This window comes from Chiloscyllium plagiosum, unplaced genomic scaffold, assembly GCF_037043375.1.
Source record: "Chiloscyllium plagiosum isolate Xiang-an unplaced genomic scaffold, Cpla_swu_hap1 HiC_scaffold_2, whole genome shotgun sequence".
In the NCBI taxonomy this organism is placed as follows: domain Eukaryota; kingdom Metazoa; phylum Chordata; class Chondrichthyes; order Orectolobiformes; family Hemiscylliidae; genus Chiloscyllium; species Chiloscyllium plagiosum.
The window spans coordinates 140,949,382-140,975,804 of record NW_028270140.1 but is presented as its reverse complement, the minus strand read 5'-3'; the positions used below and the strand labels follow the sequence as shown (position 1 = coordinate 140,975,804).

Here is a 26,423-nt window from a genome sequence, read left to right as displayed (position 1 = left end):
TGGGTGTGGGGCATATTCTAACCGGGCGTATTTTGGTTAAACGGGCAGACCCAGATGCATCTCCAGGTTTTTTTTTTAACAACTGTGCACCGTCCGCAGATCGTCCTCGTCCCTCTCGCTATCTCAGTGGTTGAGGTATAAATAGATACATCACTTTGTAGGGTCGAATGTTTGGGCTCTTAGCTGACTATAGTAGCAAGCTGGCGAATATGATCCACACAGAAAGCATTGCAAATTTCAACTCGAGTTTGTTCGACCGCCGCAACAATCAACAGGACCTTTCAGAATACATTTAAGAAAAATAGTAAGAAACAGAAGTGGACGATTGAATGCGTCTAGAAAGGCTTACATCCTCATATGATTTATCCGCCACTTGGACTCAAATAAGAGAATGGGAATTGTCTTCCTGCTTAAGTGTAAGGTACAATCTTTATTATATTCCATAATGATATTATTTAATTAAAGCACATTGGGAGACTACAATTGTCAATGTTTGACGTGGATGGATCAAATTGAAGCATCTTGAAGATTACAATGTTTTAGATATTCTCGGTCAAATCAAACGCCGAATTCTACGGTTGTCATAGTTAGTTGGAGGTCTGCACTATTGGAGCTGCAGAGAAGGATGAACGAGTTGAGGGTTATGTTGCTTTAAACAAGAGTTTAACAAACTGAATACAAACTTGACGAGCCCTTGAGTCTTTTCAGCCAGCGAACTGACTGGCGATTGGATAGGCTGAATAAAAACAAAAGGTTTGCAGAGTGCAAAAGGGCCGCCGACTCGACTAATTACATTATCGCCAACGCCAAACCCACATGTCGTATCGGGCCCATATCACTGACATTCCCGATGGCCCATCAATATAGCTCAGACCGTCTAACAGCACCATTTAGCTTTCAACGTCAAACTGGGCATTTGCTGTGGCTCCGGCTTGTCTACGAGCCAAAAGACAGGGCTGTTTCAAAGAAGGCTGAATCCCCCTTAAACAAGGAGCTGGCCATTATATCAATCCCTCTGTATCTCATATATTCGCTGGCTAGTACACTATTAATCAGCAGATTCACCGACCTTGCTGTCAAGAATCCCACTGCTCTTTTGAAGAATATATTTGTCCCTCTTGGTAGCTATATCAGCCATCAGGAAATGGCTGGTGTTTATTTGTTCAGAGGCTTAATCATAATGTGTCGGCCTGGTGGCACCCAGGAACACCAGTGCTGTTTGAAAAGGGCTTCATCAAATAAACATCTGTACAGTGCAAGCTCTCATCTCCATTACTTTGTCCAGTGTCCTCTTCCGAAGTAAGAAAAAAGCACAGTATTTAATCTCTGGCGTGGCCCATCAGCAAGTGGGCATCTTTTATTCATGACTGGCAGCGGGAGAATGGTAAAGGCGACGGGACACATGAAATCGCATTGTTGTGCACCCTCAGTAAAACCGGGCAATATATTCTGAGTTCGCGTAATTGAGTTGATGGTGAAAACAGTCTGATTGTATGCAGGCAGCCGTTAGCTGCCTTTCACAATGAAATCCCTACAACAGTCCCCACAACTGGGCCACTTGCCTCCAGTTAAAAGACATATTCAACCGAGACCCTCGGAGACTTTTGGACAAGTAGGCACACATATCCGATAAGTGGATGAGTTAGAGCCACGCAGGGAGTGGAAGATGGCATCAAATTTCCCTTTGTAAGCAGCGGACAGGCTGCAACCACCAGCCGTATTAGTCACAAATGCACTTCTGTGTAAACACAGCCAACATAAAATATGACCCTTTGGGGGCACATCACTTTACCCCATCTACAACTAGTTTAGTTAACCCCGCAACCTTTGCCTTTGTAACCTATTTGCTCTGGCGTAAAGCTTCTCTTATCTTTTATGGGCAATTGCAGATATACCTACCCGCGCTGGCGTTTAAATTTTATAAAAATAGAGGATTGGGGGAGGGGGGTACAGTCATAGGGGGTAAACACCGGTACTTTTCATGAAGACGGTGCGGTGAAATCTATTCAACACTGAAAACTTTCTGAAATACTCAATTGCACGATCGAATTTTTAAAAAGTCTTTAAGACCAACTTGCACCGCTCCAACCAGTTCTTGCTGCTGACTGTATCTGACACGTTAACACACACGATTTGCACAACGAAGTGGAATAATAGAGACAGCAAACGTATTTGCCATACCAGCTCGGCAAAGGTAAATCCCCCGCACACCTGGAAAACAACCGCCCTTCCTCATTCCCCCCCCCCCTCAAAAAAAAGTCCAGTGCCATTTTAACTGCGACAGTTTAAAGTCTAGACTGAAAAAAATCTTTCTCAAGCCCTCAAACACAGATGGAAGCCAGTGCAAGCAAACAATCGCATTTGACTGAGCAATGTTAAGCATTCCGCATCCCCCGCTTCTCATAAAAGTTCAAGTAAAAATATTTTTATATATGGAGGCTTAATGTTTTGGTTGGGTCCAGAGAACAGATTTCTCAATCTTTAAATCCTATCTGACTCGGCTGGCTTGCCGGTCGCCTGTTCTAATAAGACCAAATTTCCAATTAAATTCTCTATTAGTCCCATAGTCCTACACTTTATCAACATTGACTTTATTTTCAAAGGGAAAATAAGCTAAAATCCTATAGGGATTGTGCACGTTAATTAGAAAACATTTTTTTTATTTGGAGGGAGTTTAAAAATCCTATTGGGATCAGTTCACGTTCCTCAGACAAGAACGCTTACTCAGCGCCGGAGAATGTTTGGAAACCTTTACAAATCTGCTGTAATTAATGTGTTGGATGTCTGCCATTTGCGATTTAAAGTACCCCAAAAGAAATTGTAATTCCAGCAAAGTCACACACAGACACACATTAAACCTTGCAATTCGCGGCTCTCCTTCACGAAAAAAGCAAATATCTTAATTTGGGCTCAATTTTCTCCGGTACATTCAACGAAGCCATTTGTCTTTTTATATGTCCTCCCTCACCACCCTTTGAATTGATGGTAGAATCTAACCTGAATTTAATCTGTTTACGTCAGTAGACTGAGTCGAAATGATGCAAATGTATAAACCTAGGTATTTTTTGTTAAAAAAAGGTGTTTTTTTTATTGACAATAATTACAACGTTTACATCTCGAATATTAATCTCCACTTGTTGAACGGAAGTGCACAAGTCAAACAATTACTGGGAAATTATGGAATGAAATACTGTCTGACCACAACACAATGCTATATACTGCACACTAATATGAGCAAACTGCACTTTGGCACTGCTACTCTTCGTCGGGGTGGGGAAGGGGGGGGGGGGGGGGGAACCTTGAATATTTATATCCAACAAAGATGTACAAGGCACTCCCAAAGATACACTTCACATACATAATTCTTTATCAAGATTGTGTGTCTGTGCGTGCTATATTTTTCAACACTTTAAAAAAAAGGCAAAACCATTCACATCTACTATGAAACAATACAGCCCCTTACCCACTCGGCTTTTCTGTTCCGAATGTGAAATGTTTTCTCCCCCATCCACCGAGCCGTTCTCTCCCGCTCTCTCTGGATTGGGATAAATTGCACATAAATAAAAGAGTTGATTCGGATCAACAGAGAGCTCCTGTCGACGTGCGAAAGTTTGGGCGACGGGGCTGGTTTTCCGCTTCTTTTGGGGTGGGGTGGCGGGGAAGAAACAACCTCTGGAAAGTCTCGTCTACCCCCATCTTCCAAAGTTCACGTTCAAACTTTCACTGTTTGAGCTCCAGAGCCCAGACGTGTTGTGGCCAGCCGGTTCTTCCTTTAGTCTTTTTGTCACTGCTGCTGACTGTATTCTTCAGAACCTCATTCTGTCAAACCCCAGCAAAGCAAAATTATTTACGATTCGACCATCAGCCTCGTTGCAATTATTATATATGCCCCGTTGTAATTACTATATATATAAAAAAAAATACCCCAGAAAGCGTTTGCTAGCATTACTCGTTCCCAAAACTTCATTTTATTTTTATAACGTGGCTACTTCCAAGACAGTGCTGTTGCGGTTGGGGTGATTTGAACCATTTCTAAGGCACAATCTTTGAATTTTAGCTCACGTTTCTCCTGGTACACAACGGTTTGATGCCCCGATTGAGACGTGTGTACATTTTTTTCCCTCTCGCTCTCTCTCAGATAATATGTGTTTTTTTAGAAAACATTTCCACGTTTAGCCTGTGACCTTCGTAGATGCACCATATTCTTGAATGAGTTCGGCCCAGGTTATTAGCAGGAGCTTGTTTCTTTTGAAAATTAACATGCATTAAGGGAAGGGGAAGAGTTATTGCAAAGAGTGTATCAGGCTGGAGAAATTTCTGTTGCTTGAAATATTCTCTGCTAAACATTAAACTGCTAAAACGCGGACTGAGTTAAAGTGGGATTCACGGAGTGGGGTGGGTGGGGGCGAATATTCAAATGTCAAATCTTAATATTCAGGATTTTGTCCAAACATTTTGTTCTAGCCTGAGAAAGAAAAAACAAATACAAAGTAAGGACTGAAATTCTGGAAATTACAGTACCGAGATATAACTTGCTACCAATTTTGTTTTGCTGATTATCTGGAAGAAGTAACACCATTATACTCCAGTCTTTGGAGGACAATGCTCGAACTTTAGAACAAAGTCCAATAACTGTAATTATTTCCTCCGGGTCTCTTGTCTGAAACAAAAACACCCCAAAATTCCGCTAGGTTCTACACGTACCATTAACTCTCGTTACAATTATCCTGAGCGCGCCTTTTTTGTAATTAAGTTCACCAAGTTAATAAAACTGAAGTAGTATTTAAAAAATCAAAAGTTTTCGATTAGAATTATTGGGAAAAAATGTGGGAGAAAGTTTTTTTTAAAAAAAGAATGCAATGCAACTTTAACCTGGGATGTGGAAGGCCTTTTAAGAGAAAGAAAGGGCTCTGCAAAAATAAATAAATAAAAGTGCAGTGTGAATCGTGCTTACCAGTTCCCGCTTCCTTTTCTCCTCCTTTACATCCACCTTCTTGATTTCCGCTTTGAAGGCCTCTGTCTCCCCATTCTGGTCATCTTTAGCCAAGAGGTCCATGAGGTAGGCAATGTAGCTGGTGGCCAAGCGCAGGGTCTTGATCTTGGAGAGTTTGGTATCGGCCGGCACGTTGGGGATACACTCGCGGAGCTCGGCGAAGGCGCTGTTGATGCTCTGAGTCCTGCGCCTCTCCTTGCGGTTGGCCGTTCCTCTGCGCTTGGTCGGCCGCCCTCCCACCACAGCCGCCGCAGCCGCCGCCGCCGAGACACCCCCGTACGTCGAGTGGTCGAGCCCCGCGCCGCCGTTGGCGTACTCGGGGCTATAGGACGGCGCCATTGTGTAGTCGGGGGGAGACATCTCGGCGTGACTGATGAGCCAGCCGTGGAAGTACGGGCTCTCTTCGTGACAGCGACTAGCGGCTGCAGCGGCGGCCGCAGCGGCGAAAGGATAACCATCGTGTACCACCGGATGATGAGGGAACCCTCCAACTAAACTCATCTTCCGCGTGTAAGGCGACTTCCCCCAGTCCTTTCTCCTTCTCTCTCCCTCTGCACAATTTGATGGAAAACAATTGAGGGAAAGACACGCACACAGACACACACACACATAGACAAGTGTGTAAAATATTTTGCAAGTATCTCTTTAGATATTTCACCTTTTTTTGTTTTGTTTTGTTTTTTCCTTTCGGCTCGTTATTGCCCAAACAAACAAGTTGCAAGTGAAGGATGCTTTAGGCTTTTAAATATCGCGGTGCTTTACTTACAGTCAACTTCCTCCATTGTGCAGCTTCTCTCCGGCTGGTTTGCTTGGCATTAAATAACTGTCACTGTGGAGGGGGAAAATAAAGTCTTCTTTTGAACAAAGCAAAAATAGTGATGGGCTCCAGTACCAAGAACCATCAAGATATGCACAACGCACAAAAATAAAGCAAGCAACAAAAAGTTTCCTCTTCAAATGGATTTGGAAAAAAAATGGTTCAGCCTTGGTCTCTGTCTCTCTCACACACATAAGCAGAAGCACAGACGAGAGAGAGAAAGAGGGAAAAAAAGATCCCCTAAAAATGATCATTAATCGTGCTCCAATATCTTCAGGATCTAGTCAGGACGAAGCTGACGAACAGCAGGATTCTCCGATCTCCATGTACAGCTACATCTTTAGAGCAGCCTGGGTTAATATATGTCGTCAGAGAGTTCAGTGACCAATGGAAATGCAAAAGGGGAGGATCCCAATCCCAGCATTAAAACTTCTCCTGCCTGTTTACCTTTCTAATTGCTCAGGCTCACTTTTGGATTGGCTTGCGATTTCTTTAGCATCATGAAATTAACAATGTGTAAAAAAAATCTCGTAAACAGAGATTGTTCGTATCCATCTTGAGAGATGTGCTCCTGGAACGATCGTTAAAAGATATATATTAATAAAAAGTTGAAGCCATCAATACAATGCTTGACGATACAACAAAAACCTGAAAGCAATATTAATGTGGCGACGCTCTAGGGTAAACCTAGATACTTTTCCATCTCGAACCTCTTTTCCGCCCAGTCACTGTATTTGTTAAAAGCAGAATAAAATCAGTTAAACAAACATACAAGTGTCCTGTTGCAAATACTGAGGGTTCTGGTGATAGGGCCTGATCGAATTCAACACAACACGAGTGACTGACCTGATGGAAGGAAGAGTAACGTTTAAAGAGGGGCATTTCACAACTGAGGAAGCACACGTTAAGGACAAAATCTCACGTCCTTCACTCAGAGCAATAAATACTGTGGTGGTAGAAATAAGGATTTTTTTTTTGTCTGAAAGAACAGCAAATAAGATTTTTCCTGGGGTTTATTTCAAACCAGGAAGCTGAACTAGACCTACAGTTTATCCTAAAAATTATTGCGTAGAAACAAAACTAACCAGAGTTAGATTAAGAAATGAATATTGGAGCAACAGATCTTGACAGTAAAATGTTTTCAATCTGAATAGAAAATACCTATTATGGAATAAATGCAAACCTCCAGCAGAGGATTCTGTCTCTGATTTTTCCTAATCTAATTTAAACGAGAGCAACACATTGACTGGAATCAGGGGAAAGGCATCGTGCAGAAAGATGAGAGGAGTTTGGAGAGTTCAGAGAGAGCGATCTAAAGGCTTCTTGCTTTATACCTGATGATTGTAATGTAGATTGGAAGTATCAGTTTATGTGGGCACTCTTATTACGAGTGACAAAATGAGACGGGGGGGGGGGGGGGGGGGGGAGCTCCTTTCAATCGTTTTGTTTCTGTGACAACAGTAAATAAAAATAAACTTGACAGCGCCTTGAAGTTTCCAGTGAGATTGAGTCAGGCTAACGTGAAACTTTGCATAACATTGTCACACAGATTTTAATCATGTCCTTTAACAGATACCTAAATTTCTACAAGGAATCGTCAGTTTAAATCACCAAGTTGCACTGATCAGCACTCGAGTGTCAAAAGCTGGTCCAACAAAGTAAGCGCTTGATCTTCTTTTCGCCTCTTTATTATAATCTTCATCTCAATTATCAGTAAATCTTGATCGCAAGGGACTGTTTGCCGTTTTTTTGGACTATTTTGTTCCCTTTCCCAAGCAAGGACAATTCACATAAACACTAAGCAACTGTGCAAGTGTCTCTTTCTAAAGCTGTATCTTGCACACTTGCTTTTTTAAAAAAAATCTATGTAGCTTTGAAAATAAAACATTCACCGCTTGCTAAACAAATGAAGTTTGCTTTCCATCTCATGCAATTCAATAAAAAGTCTTTATTGAACAGTTTTATCAAGTGCAAGTAAATCCTCCTGGTGGTTTAACGCTTGTTCTGTTATAGAAGGTAGCAAAGAGGAAGCAACTGAATAATATGAAATATATTTCAGTTGAATGAGAAGTGGAACGCCACTTTCAGCCTTGCGTAGGGCGTGGGCTATCAAATCAAACGGAATGATCCATTTACAAAAGAAACAAAGCAATTGTATGATTAAGTGCGTATTATTTTTTTAAAAGCCAATTATACTATCCCCAATCGTTCTGCAATCCCTCTACAATGTTTGGATTTGCAGTAAGCACATATCCTGCCAAGCACACTGCTCTGAATTAAATATTTTTGGTTGCATCGTATGTGGCAAACGGGCAGCGCGTGCAAAAATATCGTGCAACAATTACTCTACACAGAAAATATACCCACTGCAAATTACGCAGGACCATGGTCATGCAGGTATAATAGAATGACCCAATTGTTCGTGCAATTCTTATGGTTAATAAAAAAAACCCTAAATACACCTTTGACTAAACAAACTGAAGTAATTCCAATTTTGCTTTTGAGCATACATTTCCTCTCACTAGAAATACTTGAGCCGCAAAAGATGTAATCCCGGACACATTCGAATGCACAAATGAATAAATTAAAAATAAAATCTGTAATACCTCTGTGCCTGCATTTGTACTAACGTGTCCTTTCAGTGAGTAACATTGGTACCATTTTCCAGCTCACACAATTTACACGCAATCTCACCATTTAACTCGTGCTAAAAGATTTCACTGGAAGAATAATCGCAATTGAACTGACCAACAACGAATTGAAGGAAATGGTCAATTGAGAAGGGAAGCGGGGAATCGAATGACTGTGAATAAATCTGTACTGGGCTAGACAATGTCCTTGTGGGGGTGCAACCTGGATCAGATCAATATGGGCAAAGACAAGGGGCAGGCGTGGGTTTAAACATTACCGGACCATCCACATACGGCGACAGTCACAGTCATTTACATTTTGCAATGTTTTACGGTGGAAAAAAAATATGAAAATACGTCTATGACAAATAAAAACCACATAAATTCAAATTGCATCTTCCCAGAATTGGAATAATTAAAAATATGGGGACAGTCTAGAGAAGAAATTCTGCGTCTACTACCCGCAAGATATATGTTGAATATAATATTTATAGAAATGCGTGGCAAAAATTAACGGATCCTGCTTCTGTATATAACACTATTAAACAGTTGGTGGCGAGAGAATGAAGACACTTTTAAAAGCTCAAAAGTGCATCCAATAAGGAAACATTGAATTTGTTTATTAGGATTGATACACACAAAATGAGGTTGTGTATAGGACCATGAGAAATACGTTCATTTCAGATATCGTTTCTGGCTAGATACATTATCTCCAATTTATGTTTATAAAATATTTTGTCGCCATGTCAAACTTATATGTATATGCTGCCTGCATATACATGAAAGAAGGCTATTTAACGCAGTTAAGTACATCAATTCTCATTATTATTTAGTTAACGCGATAATTGAAAGTTCGACCCGTTTGGGTCAATGTCACAAACAAGCCATTCAACATTTTAGAAAAAAAGACTCGATTCCATTCCAAAAATCCAGACGAGAGAAAGTCTGCTCTGAGTACAGTTCAACTGAAAAACTTGGCCCATTTACTCCTTTTTCTGTTCCCTCTTCTTCATCAATTCTAAACAGATTTTGGACGAGGGTGTGGGTCAAATCCACACCCACATTTACAAAAGTCTAGGTGTGTGGAACGTAGCCGTAGAGAGATCTATGTACCGAAGTCTGTTTAGTGAGTGAACATTTGTTAGGCGAGGAAAAACAGCACGGCCTGTCTCTGTGTTGTGGGTGCATTCTTTATTGCTTCATATCTTGGCACGAGGAACTTACAGGAAAGGTGATAGTTCATATCGTTATATGCTTATTATATCGTTTAAATAACCATGTTCTTATTTTTATAAAATAGGAACGATTAGAGAGCAAATATCGAGCAGATTTGAGCAAAGTCGACACGAGAGCGATCTGCCTTTGTTGGCCCCACTAACATACACGCTATAAGTAACTGGCCCTTTAAAAGATGACAGGTATTTGCCAGTCTGTGAACGATTTGAGATGCGCTGCCGCCTCTTCTCGAGCGGTGGCGCAGTTCGATGCCAGGAGATTGCAAGCAAAATGCAGACAGGACAATATTAATTGCACTGTATCGTCCGATTGCTGGCTCCCTCTTCTATTAAATCCTCACATCTCGTCAGTATTTTAACGTTTTGCTCTGTCTAATAACATATTAAAATGGTCACATTATCCATTTTTAAAAATGGTCATTGCTGGACAAATATTCTCTCTGGTTATTGCAAAATAGTTAAACCACCGGCGAAAGATGTGCAGATACATCCCTGAGAAATGAAAGGAACAATTTTCTTGCGGATATAGCCGCCTGATTGTGGTTATAGAAACGAGTGCAGTGTAAAAAAAAACACAAATCCTAAATATGTAATTTATTAAAAAAATTTCTGCATACGATGAAAACATGAATGTATTTCTTCAGCTGGGAAGGAACTATACATTGCAAAATTGGTCATAATTCATATTCAGGGTCGCAGTTTTCTATTTTAAACCAACTTGCATTCGAGCATGCACCGAATCGTTTGGAATTCGCTTTATCACAAATAACACCGTCTTTCGAAGTGCATTCGACACGAGTTTGATTTTCCATGCTTAACTTCTATATAAAAAGAAAACTGTCAACATTGTGAAAGCAGAACAGGGTCGAAAATCATAATATATTTGCATATGCCATTGCTTTGTTTGGCAGATGGACAATATCCAGTGAAGCTGAAATTAGTTTGACTTGTAGCAAACCTGCTTTTCTGCATACGTTGCTTTGCACATTTCTCAAACAATTGGACAGGAATCTGCTGAATATATAAATACGAGTGAAATGTGAGTGGTATACTGATATGTTAGCAATACCCCGAATTAATTGATATACCCGAAGATCTAAATCATAGTCTTTGCAGGGGATTTTTATAAACCAACGCAAATATATTCGTATACACGGGTGCACATACATGCAGACACAAATACACAAAACGCATTTATATGCACACGCACATATACGCGTATATATACATATACATATATATACGTACAATATACATGCACACATACATATATGTAAACGCAAAATACTGTGGATATGCATACAAAGCTAGTGAAACCATATCTGTCTAAATATGGCTTGAAACAAGTCAGTTAGTAAATGCACAAGCAAACAACTTAATCAAAAGCAACACATTTACCCAATAATAAGGACGACCCAAAGTAAGGTTTATTAGCTTTTCCATTTTTTTTACAAAATAATGTATATACATGTAATTCGCTTATTCAAGCTGAAGTTTCATTGCAGCAATCTGCTTATAACTCCCCACACAGCAAGAAGTGTCCGTGAAATAATGTTCAGTTGACGAATTTGCTTGGTAAATTGAAAGGCTCTGCATCAATTCAGATGCGATCTCTTCCATGCAATGAACTACGTTTTTAATTTTTTTAAGAAAAAAGACTCATAAATTGACCATCAACTGCGTCCAGTTTCTTTTTTTTTCAAATCTGCGGTAATTGGTTTCAAGAATAAAAAAAAGAAACGTTTGTTGTTTAAAGCTTAGCTTTAACAACGATTAAACTTTCCAATCACTGCCCCGATTTTGCATCTCCTTGTTTGTACTTTCAGACCAGATTGTAGCCTCTGTATCATGCTGATTCTAAAGTGTTAAAATGTTCTTCCTTTTTAACCTTCCATCCCATCCTTCTGCCATGGTAGTTACCATGAATGATCTCTCCGCTGCCCCCAACCCCCACGCCCCCACCCACTACCTCCCCTCCCCATGTTCCCCCCCCCCCCACCCCCCTCAATGGCAGTCTCCGGACAGGCTGAGACTCCAGGTAATTACGTGTAATCAGCGCGAAGGGTCACTTGGCCATTCTCTTATTACACACTCTTGTAGCTTTCTCTGATGTGCTTTCAAACTTTATTTTGCACAAACAAATAGAGAAAGGCAAGATATGGCTAGCCAGCTTTTCTGTAACAAAAGTGAATATTTTTAGCATAAAACCCAAACACTTAAACCGGAACGCAGAGAAAAACAAGTACCTTGTTATTCACTCGAATAGAAGGAGGGACGTTTAAACGTGTCACAGAAACATAATCCTTAAATAATTCAGGAATTTAATGAAAAAGGTCTTGCACTGGAATGTGCCAAGCGAAAAACAAAAATTCCCAAATAACAATCAAAGTCGTTTTTGGTAACAAAAATATGTTCGCATTTATTCATTGCTGTGTACCACACAGTATTGGTGGTTTATGTTCACCATAAATGAGAGCAGGGAGACGAATTTCAAATTGCAAGCCGATTGCTGAGTTGGCAGTTTTGTTGATTTGCAATTTCACCCAAACTTGTTGATACCCCGCGTTTGTGTGTGTGTGTTTTTGTTGAAATTGATTTGTGAGTTTCACCCCGGGTTGTGAAACTATCAGAGTCGTTTTGCAGGCGAACCTTACGCGATGCTTGTTTCCGTCCAAGCTTCTTAATTTGCCTAAGCAGAATGTGCAAGCATAGGTTCAAGCTAAAAAGCACATTAACATTAACTGTGGCAATAAGATCCACAAAATTGCACATGAACAATTAGCCATCAAGTCTGGAGACTGGAGACTGGAGTGGCTGTGGGAAAGGTCTAAACAAATTTCCGAAAAGGGACTTTGAAAAACGGATCATTTGTACGCTCTCATCTTTGTTCAATGCTTTATGTTTACATAAATGCATTTCAACAGATATTATTTAATCAAAAGTGCAATCATATCTACAGATATATAAACATTAAAATGCTTATAATCATAGGTCTAATGATATATAAACATTACAGAAGCTTACAACGCGTTTTCACACGTACAATTACGTACAGCCTTTATAGATTGAAAGTATTAGTTGCTTATCTGATAGATAAGATTAGGTACTTAATATGAGCCCAAACGTTTTAATATTGAAATGAAACATCACTGAGCTCTAAGAATGGACAACACCAACAATAATGTAAAAGCGGCCGAGCAAAGTTCCATGTGGAAATACATTGCTGCAGTCTATTAAAGGCATCAGGAATTGCAGAGGCTAAATGGAAATGATTAATTTGCAACTTCTGTTTCCACGCTCTAAAAGATCAACGCCCCTTTGCCTGTCAAGAAGCTATTGGCAAATGCATCGAGATGTCTTTAATTCTGGCAGATACCACAGAAAATAGAGAATGAAATGGGAAATGAAAGCAATTCTTATTGATAACGATCCAGGAAACAATAGGGGGAGGATATTAGCAATTGGGGTCAGAATTTGTGAAATAAGCAGGAAAAATATAGAGATTGCTTAATTTAACGTACCTCCAATACAACGTCAGTGGAAAGTTATGCTTCAGAGTGGAATTTTAATGACTATTACTATATACCCATTGGGCAGACAAGGCACGTCATATATAAACTTAAATAGCGCACTATTGCGAACTCGTCAGAATGAGGCTGCTTCTGTTGCTTGTCATGTACAGGGATTAGAGTGTTTTGACATTTCATTGTAAGAGGTTTGAAATCACGTTACCGCGGGAGAGCTGTATTCCCACGATAATCGGAGATGTGAGTCAGTGTTCCTCCCTTCACCTCTCCGTCTCCTGGCTGGCCCGGTTTTAAAGGAGTCAGTCACCGCCCAGTCCTTCATCTGGGATTGAACACGAGCCACTCCTCTCCATCTCGCTTCGTGTGTATCTCTTCGTCCCCACCTTCCCCATCCCCAGACCCCAGCAGGAATTAAAAGCGAGATAATATTTTAAATAATAAACTACCAGAACCAATTCCCAGCCCAGGGGCATTCTGACTGCAGTTTTTTAATCAAATCTATTTTGCTGTTCTATATTTATGTTTGTGATGGTTACTGCATTGCCCAGGAACAGCATTCGTTTGCGAGATGGTTAATGAACCTTGTTTAATTATTCATTTATATCGCCTTTAATTAGGACACTAAAAAATGTATAGTGAAAGAAAACTCAATGTTCCATCGTTTGCAATTTAGCCATTCACATCATAGTTACACCTTGGAAGCTCTGGTAAGAGACGTCTTTGGTCGGAGCGATGCAGTAACAATGGTAATTGCAGTCATTGTCAGCTGCTAAAATGGGCGCAGACAGCTGGCTTCACTGTACGCCAGGTAAAATACAAAAGCAAAATGCTGAAAATAAAGCAACAGATAAACAACCAAAAGAGAAAATGCTGGAAAATCTCAGGAAAATCTCAGTAGGTTTGGCAGCATCAGTAAGGAGGGAAAAGAGCTGACGTTTTGAGTTTAACTGACCCTTTGTCAAAGCATGCGGCCACCCAGGCCCATTCTGCAGAAAATAAAAACAATCGAATTATGGTTAGGATTCACTGTTGGATGCTTTAATTACGGTACCTTCAACAATGGTCTCTGAGCATTCGGTTTAATATTGGCTCATTCCTGATGAAGGGCTCCTGCCTGAAATGTCGATTTTCCTGCTCCTCGGATGCTGCCTGACCAGCTGTGCTTTTCCAGCACCACTCTAATCTTGACTCTGATCTCCAGCATCTGCAGTCCTCACTTTCGCTTAATACTGGCGTGATTTGGGCTCAACGGCTTTCTCGTTTTAAGAACCGCATTCTCTATAATAGAAAACATCTAAATTGCTAATTGGTTTGATTATTCATTCTTGCGCTGTCACTTTAGAGTTGAATGGAATGAGATTCCCCCACAAATAGTTTGTACTTGGATGTTGCTGAAGACATGACACCAAAGCATTTGGCTTTGCACTCATCAGGACAAAGACAACAATGCCAACTTCCACAATTCCACACCAATTTATACAACAGGAGAAAAGGGCAATCAATGACTTAGCCTCCATAGCCTTATGTGGCAATGAGTTCCACAGATACCCTACCCTCTTGGTGAAGGAATTCCTCCTCTTCTCAGTGCTAAAATGTCATCCCTTCACTGTGAAGTTGTGTCCTCTGGACCTGGTCTCTCCCACTAGTGGAAACATCTTCTTCAAAAACTCTGATAAATAAAGAGTTAACCCATTTACCTATTCTCGATAAAACATTACCTTTATCACACAAATCAGCCAAGTGGCAGGTTGGGTCCCTTTTGAATTGAGGCAATTCAGTTTGGGAAGAATAATAGGAAGGTAGAGTACTGGGTCAATGGAAAGATTCTTAGTAGTGTGAATATGCAGAGGGATCTTGGAGTCCATGTACATAGATCTCTGAAAGTTGCCACCCATGTTGATAGTGCTGTTAAGAGGGCATACAGTTCGTTAGGTTTTATTTGTAGAGGGATTGAGTTCCGGAGCCGTAATGTCATGCTGCAACTATACAAAATGCTCGTGCAGCCACACTTGGAATATTGTGTACAGTTCTCGTTGCCCCATTACAGGAAGGGTGTGGAATCATTGGAAAAGGTGCAGAGGAAATTTACCAGAATGTTGTCTGGTCTGGAGGGAAGATCTTATGATGAAAGGCTGAGAAACTTGGATCTGTTCGAGTTAGAAAGAAAATGCTAATGCTGATAGAGACATACAAGATGATCAGAGAATTAGGGTAGATAGTGAAAATCTTTTACCTAGGATGAATCCGTCAGCTTGCACGAGGGGGCATAGCTACAAATTGAGGGGTGATAGATTTAAGACAGATGACAGAGGCAGGTTCTTTACTCAGTAAGTGGAATGCTCTGCCTGCCAATGTAGTTAACTCAGCCACATTAGGGAAATTTAAACAATCCTTGGATAAGCACGTGGATGATGATGGAATAGTGTAGGGGGATGGACTCAGATTAGTTCACAGGTTGGTGCAACATTGAAGACTGAAGGGACTGTTCTGTGCAGCATTGCTCTATGTTCTATGTTCTATGAATGCCCTCACCTTGGAGGTCTGAAAAACACCTCTTTCCTATCTTTATAGTCTTAAGTATAACAAATTGAGATATGCATACCTCAGTGACAAAGATGGCATAGTATTTTATCCTATCTACATATACCTCTATTCTTTCTCTCATAATCATTGGCTTCCTCGAGGATCAAAAATCAGTCTTGTCTAATCTTGAATATATTCAGTGGCACACCCTGGATTTAGCTCTGCAGAAGAAAATACCAAAGGCTAAAGATGCTCTGAGAGAACATGTGAACAAGGAACAGGAGTAGGCCATTCACCCCTCGAGCCTGCTGCTCCTCCATTCAATATCATCTTTGATTTTATTCTAACCCCAAATCTGCAACGCTGCACCCACCTGATAACCCTTCACCCCTTTCCTTACCAGAAGTTATCCACCTCTGCCTCAAAATACTAATGGACTTTCTTTTCCACAACTTTGCAAGAAAGAGAGTTCCAAAAGTTGACAATGCTCTGAGAGAAAAAAATCCTAAACTTTATTTTAAATGAGTGACCCCTGAACTTTAAATAGTGACACCCATTGCTAGATTCTCCCATAAGAAGAAATATCACCCCCACATCCATCCTGTCAGGACACCTTAGGATCTTATATGTTTCAATCAAGTTACGCCATTATTCTTTTAAACTCCAGCAGATACAACTATTGCCTGTCTAATCATTCTTATGAGATAACACTCTCATTCAAGGTATTAGTCTGATAATTTTTCTTTGAATTGCTTCCAAAGCATTTACATCCTTCCTTAAATGAAGCGATCAGTACTCTGCTCAGTTCTGCAGATATGATCTTATCAGTGCCCTGTGAACTGAAGTATAATCTCCTTACTGTTGTATCTGAGTCCCCTCGCGATAAGGTGGAAAATTCTATTAGTTTTTCTAATTACCCATGCTAACATTTTATGATTCATGTACAAAGACTCCAAGATCCCTCTGCATCTCAGAGCTCTGCTGTCTTTCACCATTTAACTAACCTGCTTTTAAAAAGTTCTTCCTGCCAAAGTGGGTACTTCACTTTTTCCCACATCACAGTCCATTTGCTATATCTTTGCCCATTTACTTAATCTATCTATATATTTTTGCAGCTTTCTTATATCCTTTCCTACCTATCTTCGTGTTGTCAGCAAATTTGGATATCATACATTCCATTCCGTCACCTAAATCACTTGGATAAATTGTAGACAATTGAGGTCTCAGAATTGAGTCATGTGATGTGACACTTGTTTCATCTAGCAAATCTGAAAAAGATCAATTTATGCCAACCTTCTGTGTCCCATTAACCAATAAATCTTCTATGTATGCTAATATGCTACCCCCAGGCCATGAGAATTTATTTTCTGCAATAACCTTTAATGTAGCACGTTATCAAATGCCTTCTGGCAATGTAAGTATGGTACATCCACTGTTCTCCTTTATCCACAGCATATGTTACCTTCTCAAATAATTCTAACAGATTGATGAAACATGAATTCCCTATCACAAAATCAAATGCACTCTGTCTAAATATCGTGAACTTAGGGAAGTGCCCTGCTATAATCTCTTTAACAATACCTGTTAATGCTTTCCCAATGACAAAGATCAAGCTAAATGGCCTGTCGTTTCCTACTTTCTACCTCCTTCCCTTTTTGAATAGTACCTTAAGTTCCTTCAATCTCCAATCTAATGGGACTGTCCTCAGATCAAGGGAGTATTGAAACATAACTCGCATCCCCTCTATAATGAAGTCTGACGCAAAATACCTGTTCAATTCAGTTACTAATTCTCCATTTTCCATGATCAAATTTCTACTCTCACTTTCTGTTGAATGAATGGTAATTTGTTAACTCTCTTGTTTTTAAATATTTATAGAAACTCTTGCTTTCTTATGTATATCTAGCTAGCTTTCACTCAAACTCTAACTTTGGCCTCTTAATCAATATTTGGAGAGAATAAACGCCTCCTAATTTCCATCCTGAATGTGAGGCCCCTTGTATTGAAAATGCCCTCTAGTTGAAAGTTTTACATTTTGACAGGAGAAGCATCCTCTCAGCATCTGTCTTCTCAAGTCCCCTGAATCACATATGTTTCAACAGATTTGCTCGCATCCTTCTGAGCCTGCTCAACCTTTCATCATTAGTGTGACAATACTATGACTTTCTGAAAAAAAGGCTGACACTGAGGTGAAGAGTAGTCTGCTCAAAGCCAATAAAGCAAGTAGCTTGTGAGGCCTTGGGCTTTTATTTTTGTTAAAGTTGGACCAATAGAAGCAGCCTGAAAGGGTGGAATCAAGATCCCACAGAACCAGCATTTTTAGTTTTAACTCTCAGCAGTTGCCGGGTTCTTGAAGCTGAATGTGAAAGCTTTTATTCCTGTAGCTCTTATTCCTGTTACGGCGAAAAGCTGGTATTCTCTTCCTGATGCTAGAAGTGCATAAGAGACTATTGATTTTACTGGGTTTCCCTTTGCCAAGGGTATGTTTAAAATTTCTTCTTTTGTTGTCTTTTCACTGTCATGTGCCAATAAAGTGCGTTTTACTTCGAAACTGGTAGTTTGACCAATTGAATTGCATCCGGACTGCAACGTCTGGCACCAGTCTTTAAAAGAAGAGAAAGCAATGGTCTAAGCTATCATCTTAATATTTTGATCTCGTCCATAACAAATTGTGAGCTCTAGTCAGGATCAAAATCTCTAATTCCCGGTTGGGTTTAAGATTATTAGATTCAAAGGCAGTGAGTGTTGGTGTTCTCTTTTCAGATATAGAATTTAATTCATTTAAATAGGGTCATCTTGTCTAGTAATGGTTCCTTCAGTCACCACGAGTTTTCTGGGGCTGGAAGACTTCACTGTGGGAGATTTACAGGAAATGAGTGAGGCAAAGCAGTTGAAATTAGCAAACAAGCTGAAGCTGGAGTTGCCTGTGTCTGTGAGGAATGAGGCGGTAATCACGCAGCATTTACAATTTCCAGGAATGCTATCAGAATCTTTGGAAATGTCTAAAATTCAATTGAAAATGAAACAGATTGAGTTAGAGGCAAAAGGAAAAGGAAGAGTAAAGGAAATGAAACAGTTTGAATTATAATTAAAACAGAATAAAAATAAAAGAAAAGGAAGTCTCTGGGAGAAGAAAGAAAGAAAGTTTTGAACTTCAGAGGTTGGAACTGAAAACTCTGACTTAAAATGGCAGAGGTAGAGTGAATCGTAGGAGTAAGGATGAGGACAGTGATTGAGAGCAATCTCTTCATAGTCAAACGCCTGGTGAGATCTGGTTAAATATGTCTAAGAATTGCTTCCGTTCAATTCATTTGAGAAAGTGGCTTAACAAATGCAATAGTTGGTGACCATGCAGGTTTTGTTGATCCACATAAAGTTGGTAGGTAGAGCTGGTGAGGTATTTGCATTGCTATCAGAGTAGGTACCTGGGGAATGTAGTGAAGTGAAAAAAGCCATCTTAAGTGCATATGAACTTGTACCAGAGGTCCAGACAACATTTTAGGAATCTAAGGAGGGAACCTGGTCAAATGCAAATAGAGTTTGAAAGGATCAAACAAAGTAATTTTGGTAGGCGGATAAGGATATTGAAAATAAATCAAATATTTGATGCTTTTAGAGTGACGATTATTTTGGAGGAGTTCAAAAATTCACTTTCTGAAGTAGTGAGAGCTCATGTGCAAGAACAAAGAGCAGCAGAAATGGCAGATGATTATAAGTTGGTTCATAAATCAAAGTTTGGTTACTGACATTAATTTCAATCTGTGAGGGATAGAAATTAGGGAAAAGAGAAATCCTCAGGTTGTAAAGGAAAAGGACATCACATTGAAAATAGTAAAGTTAGTTCACCACAGGGTAAGAAGAAAAACCCATGAGGGGGAAAGAGAATTTAAAAAGCTGAGGTGTAACGAAATAGGCCACATACAGTCACAGTGTTGGTGTTTTAGAAAAAGCTCTGGGAAGGTGGATGTGGAAAAACCAGATAGGCCTGTGAGTTTTGTTGAAGTGGTGAAGGAAGCTCACTGGAAGCTAAGAAGCTGCAAAAGAATGTAGAGCCTGCTCAGATGTTGGTTGACAAGAAAATGCCAGATCTCTTTAAAAAATTTACTTGTGTTGGTAAGGTTTACTCATGAATGCCAGGAGGAGTACATAAAGAAATTAAGGTTTTAAGAGATACGGTTGCAAGTCAATCTTTGATGGTAAGAGATGAGGAGAATGCAATTCAGAAGAAGTATTGCCAGAAAAAATAGTAATATGTGGAATTTGTGGTGAGAAGTGTTGCATTATATGAAGTGAGGTTGGAGAGTCCAGTGAAAAATGGTGAAGTAGTGGTAGGAGTAATAAAGAAATACAATTTATCCTTCCTAATGCTATAGTTGGATCACAGGTGGGAGTGATGCCTACTGTGTTTGAAAAGCCAATGGAAAATCAGGCAACTGATGTTAAAGGAAGTGTATCCTGGGAATTTTTTCCTGACTGCATAGGAACAAGGTTACAAAGCCACAGGTTGAAGTTGTAGAAGAAATTAACGAATAAAGATAGGTGAGTTGCAGTTCAATTATTACAGACTAGATTACTTACAGTGTGGAAACAGGCCCTTCGGCCCAACAAGTCCACACCGACCCACCATAAACCGCAACCCACCCAGGCCCATTCCTCTACATTTACCCCTTCACCTAACACTACAGGCAATTTATCATGGCCAATTCACCTAACCTGCACATTTTTCTTTGGATTGTGGGAGGAAACCGGAGCACCGGGAGGAAACCCACGCAGACAATGTGCAAACTCCACACAGAGAGTCACCTGAGGTGGGAATTGAACGCGGGTCTCTGGTGCTGTGAGGCAGTAGTGCTAACCACTGTACCATCATGCTGCCCACTATGTTATATCTTATGGTTGAGAGAAAGAAAACAGAACAGGTAGAGGACAAAGTGGATATTTTTAGTTCAGAGAAATTAGCTGAATTACAACAGAAAGATAAAAAACGAAGGCTGTTGTATCAAAAAAACAAACACACATGAGTCTAAGTGCATCCCAGAATATCTATCTTAAAGATGAAGTCATAATGAGAAATATTCAGATAAAAATGGGTAGAAGCTCATAAAGTTGTATTACCAGTGGTTTATGAGAAAGAGGTCTTGTGGATAGGACATGAATTACCAGTAGGAGGTAATTTGGGTCGAAGGAAAACTCAATCCAAAATACAAAAAAACAGTTTTACTGTCCTGGACTGCAAAACAATGTGGCTGAACTTTGCTGGCAATATTATATGTGTCAGGTAATTAGAAAACGTCAGACTGTGATAAACCAGCACCCTCTAAACCTATTCCTGCATTTGAGGAACCTTTTACAAGAGTCTAAATTGATTGCATTGGAGCCCTATCTAAAACAAAAAATGGGCATCAGTTTTTGTTGACAATAATGGATATGTCCACTATATTTCCAGAGACCATTCCATTCTGCAGTGTCACAGCTAATTGTATTGTAGAACAGTTACTCAAATGTTTTTATTAGATACAGACTAGGCACAGAAATAAAACTGGATTGGGGTCAAGTTAACTACGCAAACTCTTTGTAATTGTTAATTCCAGCAGTTGAAGCCACCCACTGAAATTCAAATTACCCCCCCACCCCACCCACGTACCTGCGGGGGATACGTTCCAAGACTTACCGCCGAAGCCTGAAACCACGGATAGGAGCAAACCCTTTCAGTTAAATGGGAAATTTACATTCCCAGCAGTCCCCTGGTCCCTGGTTCTAGAAGGTTCCCTATAATATGTTCTGGCTCTGTAGCAGCAATTTCCAATTCAAGTTGTTGGCTAAAGACAAGAAACAGGAATTAATCTGACAATGGGGTGATAGATCATATCAAATTTCCTTAGGGCAGGAAAAAATCAGGAATCAAGATAGATCTATTCCTTTTGCCTCCATGATTAAGTGTGTATTCTTCACACTTGACAAATAGGGCAGCTGTCAAAGTCACACACCACCCATACATCCAGGAATCAGAGGTTCTTGATTCTCAACTCCCACTAGGAGAAAAAGTTCTTTTCACTTCAGTCATGACCATCAAGAAGATACATGCTAAGATAATGCTGGAAAGCCAGCTCTGCAATTACAGCTATATACTAATCTAATCTACATTTAAGTATTTGCATGTGTGCAAGTTTGCTTGTGGCAGTAAACAAATTACAAAATGTGATGTTTTTGATGGAGATTAAACCTTTTCTCATTGTTTCCTGAACCTACCATAGTTTTGGACTTCTTAAGAATAAAACAATTCAAATCTATTGCGTATCATTCAGAATCACAGGGAGCATTAGAACAATGGCATCAAACCTTGAAGACCATGTTGATGGCTTATAGTCACGACTATCCAGGGGATTGGGGTAAAAGAATTCCATCAGTACTTTTTGCAATTAGGGATGTACCTAATGAATCAACTAAATTCAGTCTATTTGAGTCATTTTCAGACACGAGGTGAGAGGATCACTGAAACAAAATAAGGACAAATTGGTGAATCATAGTTCAGAGACCATATATTTGAACTATGGGTCACATGTTAAGAAAAGTAGCACAGCATGTGATGAAACAGAAAGCAGATAAGAAACAAAATTGTAGTTTTGCTGGAGGAGATAAAGTGTTAGTCTTACTACTAATGGTAGGTGAAACTTAAAAAAGCAAGCTTTAGTGGGTTTATCAAATCAAAAAGAAATTGAGTGAGGTGAATTATTTGAAAAGAATGCCAGATAGAAAGAAATTGCACAGAGTGCTTCATGTGAATATGCTTATAAGGCATTTTGATTGGGTAGGAATGCGAAAGAAGAATGTATTACTGGTTATAATACAGAGTGAATAACCAAGTTCAGAGGGTTCTGCATTGAACATTCCTCAAGTTAAATTGGACAATGAGGAAGTTCTTAAAAATTGCAAGTTATTGAGTTACCTTCCAGAGGAAAATCAAAATTATCTGAAAGAGTTATTACAATCATGTGGGGAGTTATTGGGGAATAAGTTAGGAAGTACTAATCTAATTATGCATGATCAGGATAAATGAAATGCTCTTCCAATTAAGCAACATCCTTATAGACTTAACCCTTCAAAGTTGGCACAGGTTCAAAAATAGATTGACTGCATGCTCAAAGATGATCCAATTAAAGTGGGTTGTAGTGAATGGAGCTCACCCATAGTAATGGTGACAAAACCAGATGTTAAGGGATGATAATGCATGGACTATTGCAAAGTCAATGCAGTTACAAAATCTGATTCAGATCCTATTCCACATTTGGAAGACTGTATTGAGAAGATGGGAAATCAACTTATAATTCTGTGTTGAACTTACTTGGAGAATACCTTTATCCAAAATAATGAAGTAAATTTCAGCTTTTGCAATGCTGAGTGAACTATACCAGATTAAAGTAATACCATTCAGTATTGAAAATGTGCCAGCCACATTTCAAAGACTAACCAATACAGTCATTTTGGGATTACCAAATTGTGTGGTGAACATCAGTGATCTGGTGATTTTTAGTTACATATGGAAGGAACATTTGGGGCATCTATCAGAATTGTTCAATTATTCAATTGTTGCCTGACTTCTGGGGCTCGGCTTGGTGATAAATCTAATTAAGAACAAATTTGCAAAATCACATTCCTTGACCATGTCATTGAACATGGATAGATGGCTCCGTGGGATGTGAAAACTAAGGTTATTGGGAAGTTTCTCATACCACCGATGAAGGGGAAGGCACCACAATTCCTTGGACTGAATGGTTTTTTTGGGCGTTCATACCAAATTTTAGCAGGGTGGTTCCTCCAATGACTGATTGTTTTGAAGAAAAGCAGAAAACTTCAGTGGATGGAGAAATGTCAGAAGGAATTTGATAGTCTGAAAACTGCATTAACCACACCTAAATAGGCAAAGCCATTCCAGGTAGCTATCAATGTGACTGGTGCAGGTGTCACTACTGTACTTTTGCGAGCAGATAATGAGAGATAGAAAGACCTATTGGGCATTGTTCTAGAAAATTGAACACTTATCAACAGAAGTATTCTACAATTGAGAAGGAGACCTTGAGTTTAATGTTGGCATTGCAACATTTCAATATTTATATTGCCACAAATGAATCTGAGACAACGATAATTACTGATCGTAACCCTTTGGAAAAAATGTAAGGATAAAAATATGAGTCGGTTCAGGTGGAGCTTATTATTGCAGCCATTCAATTTGAAAACGATACACGTGGCAGGGCAAGTGAACATAATTGCTGAAATGTTGTGACTTTGATGAAAGAAGATGGAGGCGTTTTGTGGCAGGAAAGCAATGGACAGAAATAGGCTATAATAACAAATGTTTGCATGCATAGAGTCAATGAAATGTGAATGTATTGTCGTGTACTAATAGTGTAAGGTTAAATGTTTTGAAAAATGAAACAAGTTTAAAGTGATGCCATCTGGTATATTGATTGTTCATTTTCATAAGGGTGGTGTGTCAATACTATGGCTTTAAGAGATGTATTTTCCCTTTTTTATTCTGAAGAAAGATTTAGACAGAATTGTGAGTAACATGCTCAAAGCCAGTATAGAAAACAATTTGTGAGGCTTTGGTTTTTAAAAAAAAAGTTGAAACAATAGAAGCAGCCTGAATTGGTGGGGCCAGGCTCCCACAGAGCTAGGATTTTTAGTTTTAGCTTCCTGTAGTTGCTGGGGTCTTGAAACTGAATGTGGAAGCTTTTATTCCTCTCTGTTACAGCTAAAAGCTGAGGTTCTCTTTCTGCTGTTTGAATTGCATGTTAAACAATTTATTTTAATGAATTTGCCTTTGCCAAGTGTGTGTTTATGGAACATCACTATATTGAAACAATTACTGTGTCGTACTTAAATAATCTATTATTCTGTTAACTTTTCCAATGGAGTTATGTTATTCCAATTTCAACTTTCTTTTGTTGTTTTTTTAGAGTCGTAGTCATAGAGATGTACAACATGGAAACAGACCCTTTGGTCCAACTTGTTCATGCCAACCAGATATAGCAACCCAATCTAGTCCCAGCTGCCAGAACCTGGCCTATATCCCTCCAAACCCTTCCTATTCATATACCCATTCAGATGCCTTTTAAATGTTGCAATTGTACTAGCCTCACCACTTCCTCTGGCAGCTCATTCTGTACACGTACCCCCTCTGCATGAAATAATTACCCCATGGGTCTCTTTTATATCTTTCCCCTCTCACCCTAAACTTATGCCCTTTAGTTCTGAACTTCCCCATCCCAGGGAAAAGACTTTGTCTATTTATCCTATCCATGCCCTTTCATGATTGTATGAATAAAGTATGTTTTGCTTCAAGACTATTTGTTTAATCAACAGAATTGCATCTGGAATGCAATACCTGGCCTTTAAAGTATGAAAATGTTGGCTCTAGGTGAGCTTAATATTTTGAGGGAGTTTGGTCTGGTCTGTAACATGAAACAAATCTCTTAATCTCAGCAATAAATATCACGATGGTTTTCTGAATTTGTTATCTTAGATTTGAGGGTAAATTCTACTCAGTGTTGTAGGTTTCTGCTGTGGATCTTCATGTGACTAAATCGACTGATTCTTGACTTGATCTATAAGGACACATGCAGTAAGATATCTGGTGAGGCAGTAGGATCCAAAGTAAGTAAAAACAAGCACTGCAGATGCTGGAAACCAGAGTCTAGGTTAGAGTGGTGCTGGAAAAGCACAGCAAGTCAGGCAGCATCCGAGGAGCAGGAAAATCGACATTTCAGGCAAAAGCCCTTCATCAGGAATAGGATCCGTATTGTGTGATTCGTTTCCACTCAATTCCTGCTGCCGCTTATCATTAAGGCATTTAGACTCAAAGCATGAAGTAGCTTGATGGACAAGTTACTCCCAATTTGAGCAATTTGTTACAAATTCCTCTCAGTTATTAAGGTCAATTGGACCACACTTCAAAGAGAGTTTTAGAACATCACTGAAGTCTTTTTCGCTGACACTTGACCAGTTGAGAGTTGGTGAACTTTATCACCTGCCCTCGACCTCTTCATTTCCAACTGCCGCCGGGACATTAACCACCTCAACCTGTCGACCCCCCTCCCCCACTCCAACCTCTCACCCTCACAATGCGCAGCCATCCAATCCCTCTGCTCTAATCCCAACCTCACCATCAAGCAGGCGGATAAAGGGGGCGCAGTGATAGTCTGGCGCACTGACCTCTACACCGCTGAAGCCAAACGCCAACTCGAGGACACCTCTTCCTACTGCCCCCTCGACCATGACCCCACCCCCCATCACCAAACCATCATCTCCCAGACCATACAGAACCTCATCACCTCAGGAGATCTCCCACCCACAGCTTCCAACCTCATAGTCCGGGAACCCCACACTGCCCGGTTCTACCTCCTTCCCAAGATCCACAAGCCTGACCACCCTGGCCGACCCATTGTCTCAGCATGCTCCTGCCCCACTGAACTCATCTCTACCTACCTCGACACTGTCCTATCCCCCCTAGTCCAGGAACTCCCCACATACATTCGAGACACCACCCACGCCCTCCACCTCCTCCAAAGACTTCCGTTTCCCCAGCCCCCAACGCCTCATCTTCACCATGGATATCCAATCCCTCTACACCTCCATCCGCCATGACCAGGGCCTCCAAGCCCTCCGTTTTTTTCCTCTCCAGACGTCCCCAACAGTACC

At 40.0% G+C, this 26,423-nt stretch overlaps 1 protein-coding gene and 1 long non-coding RNA gene across 6 annotated transcripts in view; one reads left to right on the top strand and one right to left on the bottom strand.

Annotated features, from left to right (window-relative positions):
* The first annotated feature begins 208 nt into the window (after positions 1-208).
* The window catches only part of LOC148152005 (uncharacterized), a 191,418-nt gene continuing 165,203 nt past the window's right edge, over positions 209-26,423 (top strand). For 2 of the 3 annotated variants that reach the window (XR_015759202.1, XR_015759201.1), the window contains exon 1: positions 209-421. This is a non-coding gene — a long non-coding RNA (uncharacterized LOC148152005). The remainder of the gene's footprint in view (positions 422-26,423) is intronic. The other variant, XR_015759203.1, reaches the window with a different exon arrangement.
* Positions 3,051-6,569, bottom strand: hand2 (heart and neural crest derivatives expressed 2). Of its 3 annotated transcripts, none has more exons than XM_043704511.2 (3): positions 5,652-6,569; positions 4,955-5,544; positions 3,051-3,819 (listed from the first exon to the last, which is right to left on the bottom strand). In XM_043704511.2, the coding sequence occupies exons 2-3, from the start codon at positions 5,492-5,494 to the stop codon at positions 3,721-3,723; spliced, it is 639 nt and encodes a 212-aa protein (XP_043560446.1). In that variant the 5' UTR covers positions 5,495-5,544; positions 5,652-6,569; the 3' UTR covers positions 3,051-3,720. The 3 variants fall into 3 exon arrangements, with proteins under 3 accessions (XP_043560446.1, XP_043560451.1, XP_043560436.1); XM_043704516.2 differs by having other exon boundaries at positions 5,760-6,569; XM_043704501.2 differs by having other exon boundaries at positions 4,955-6,568.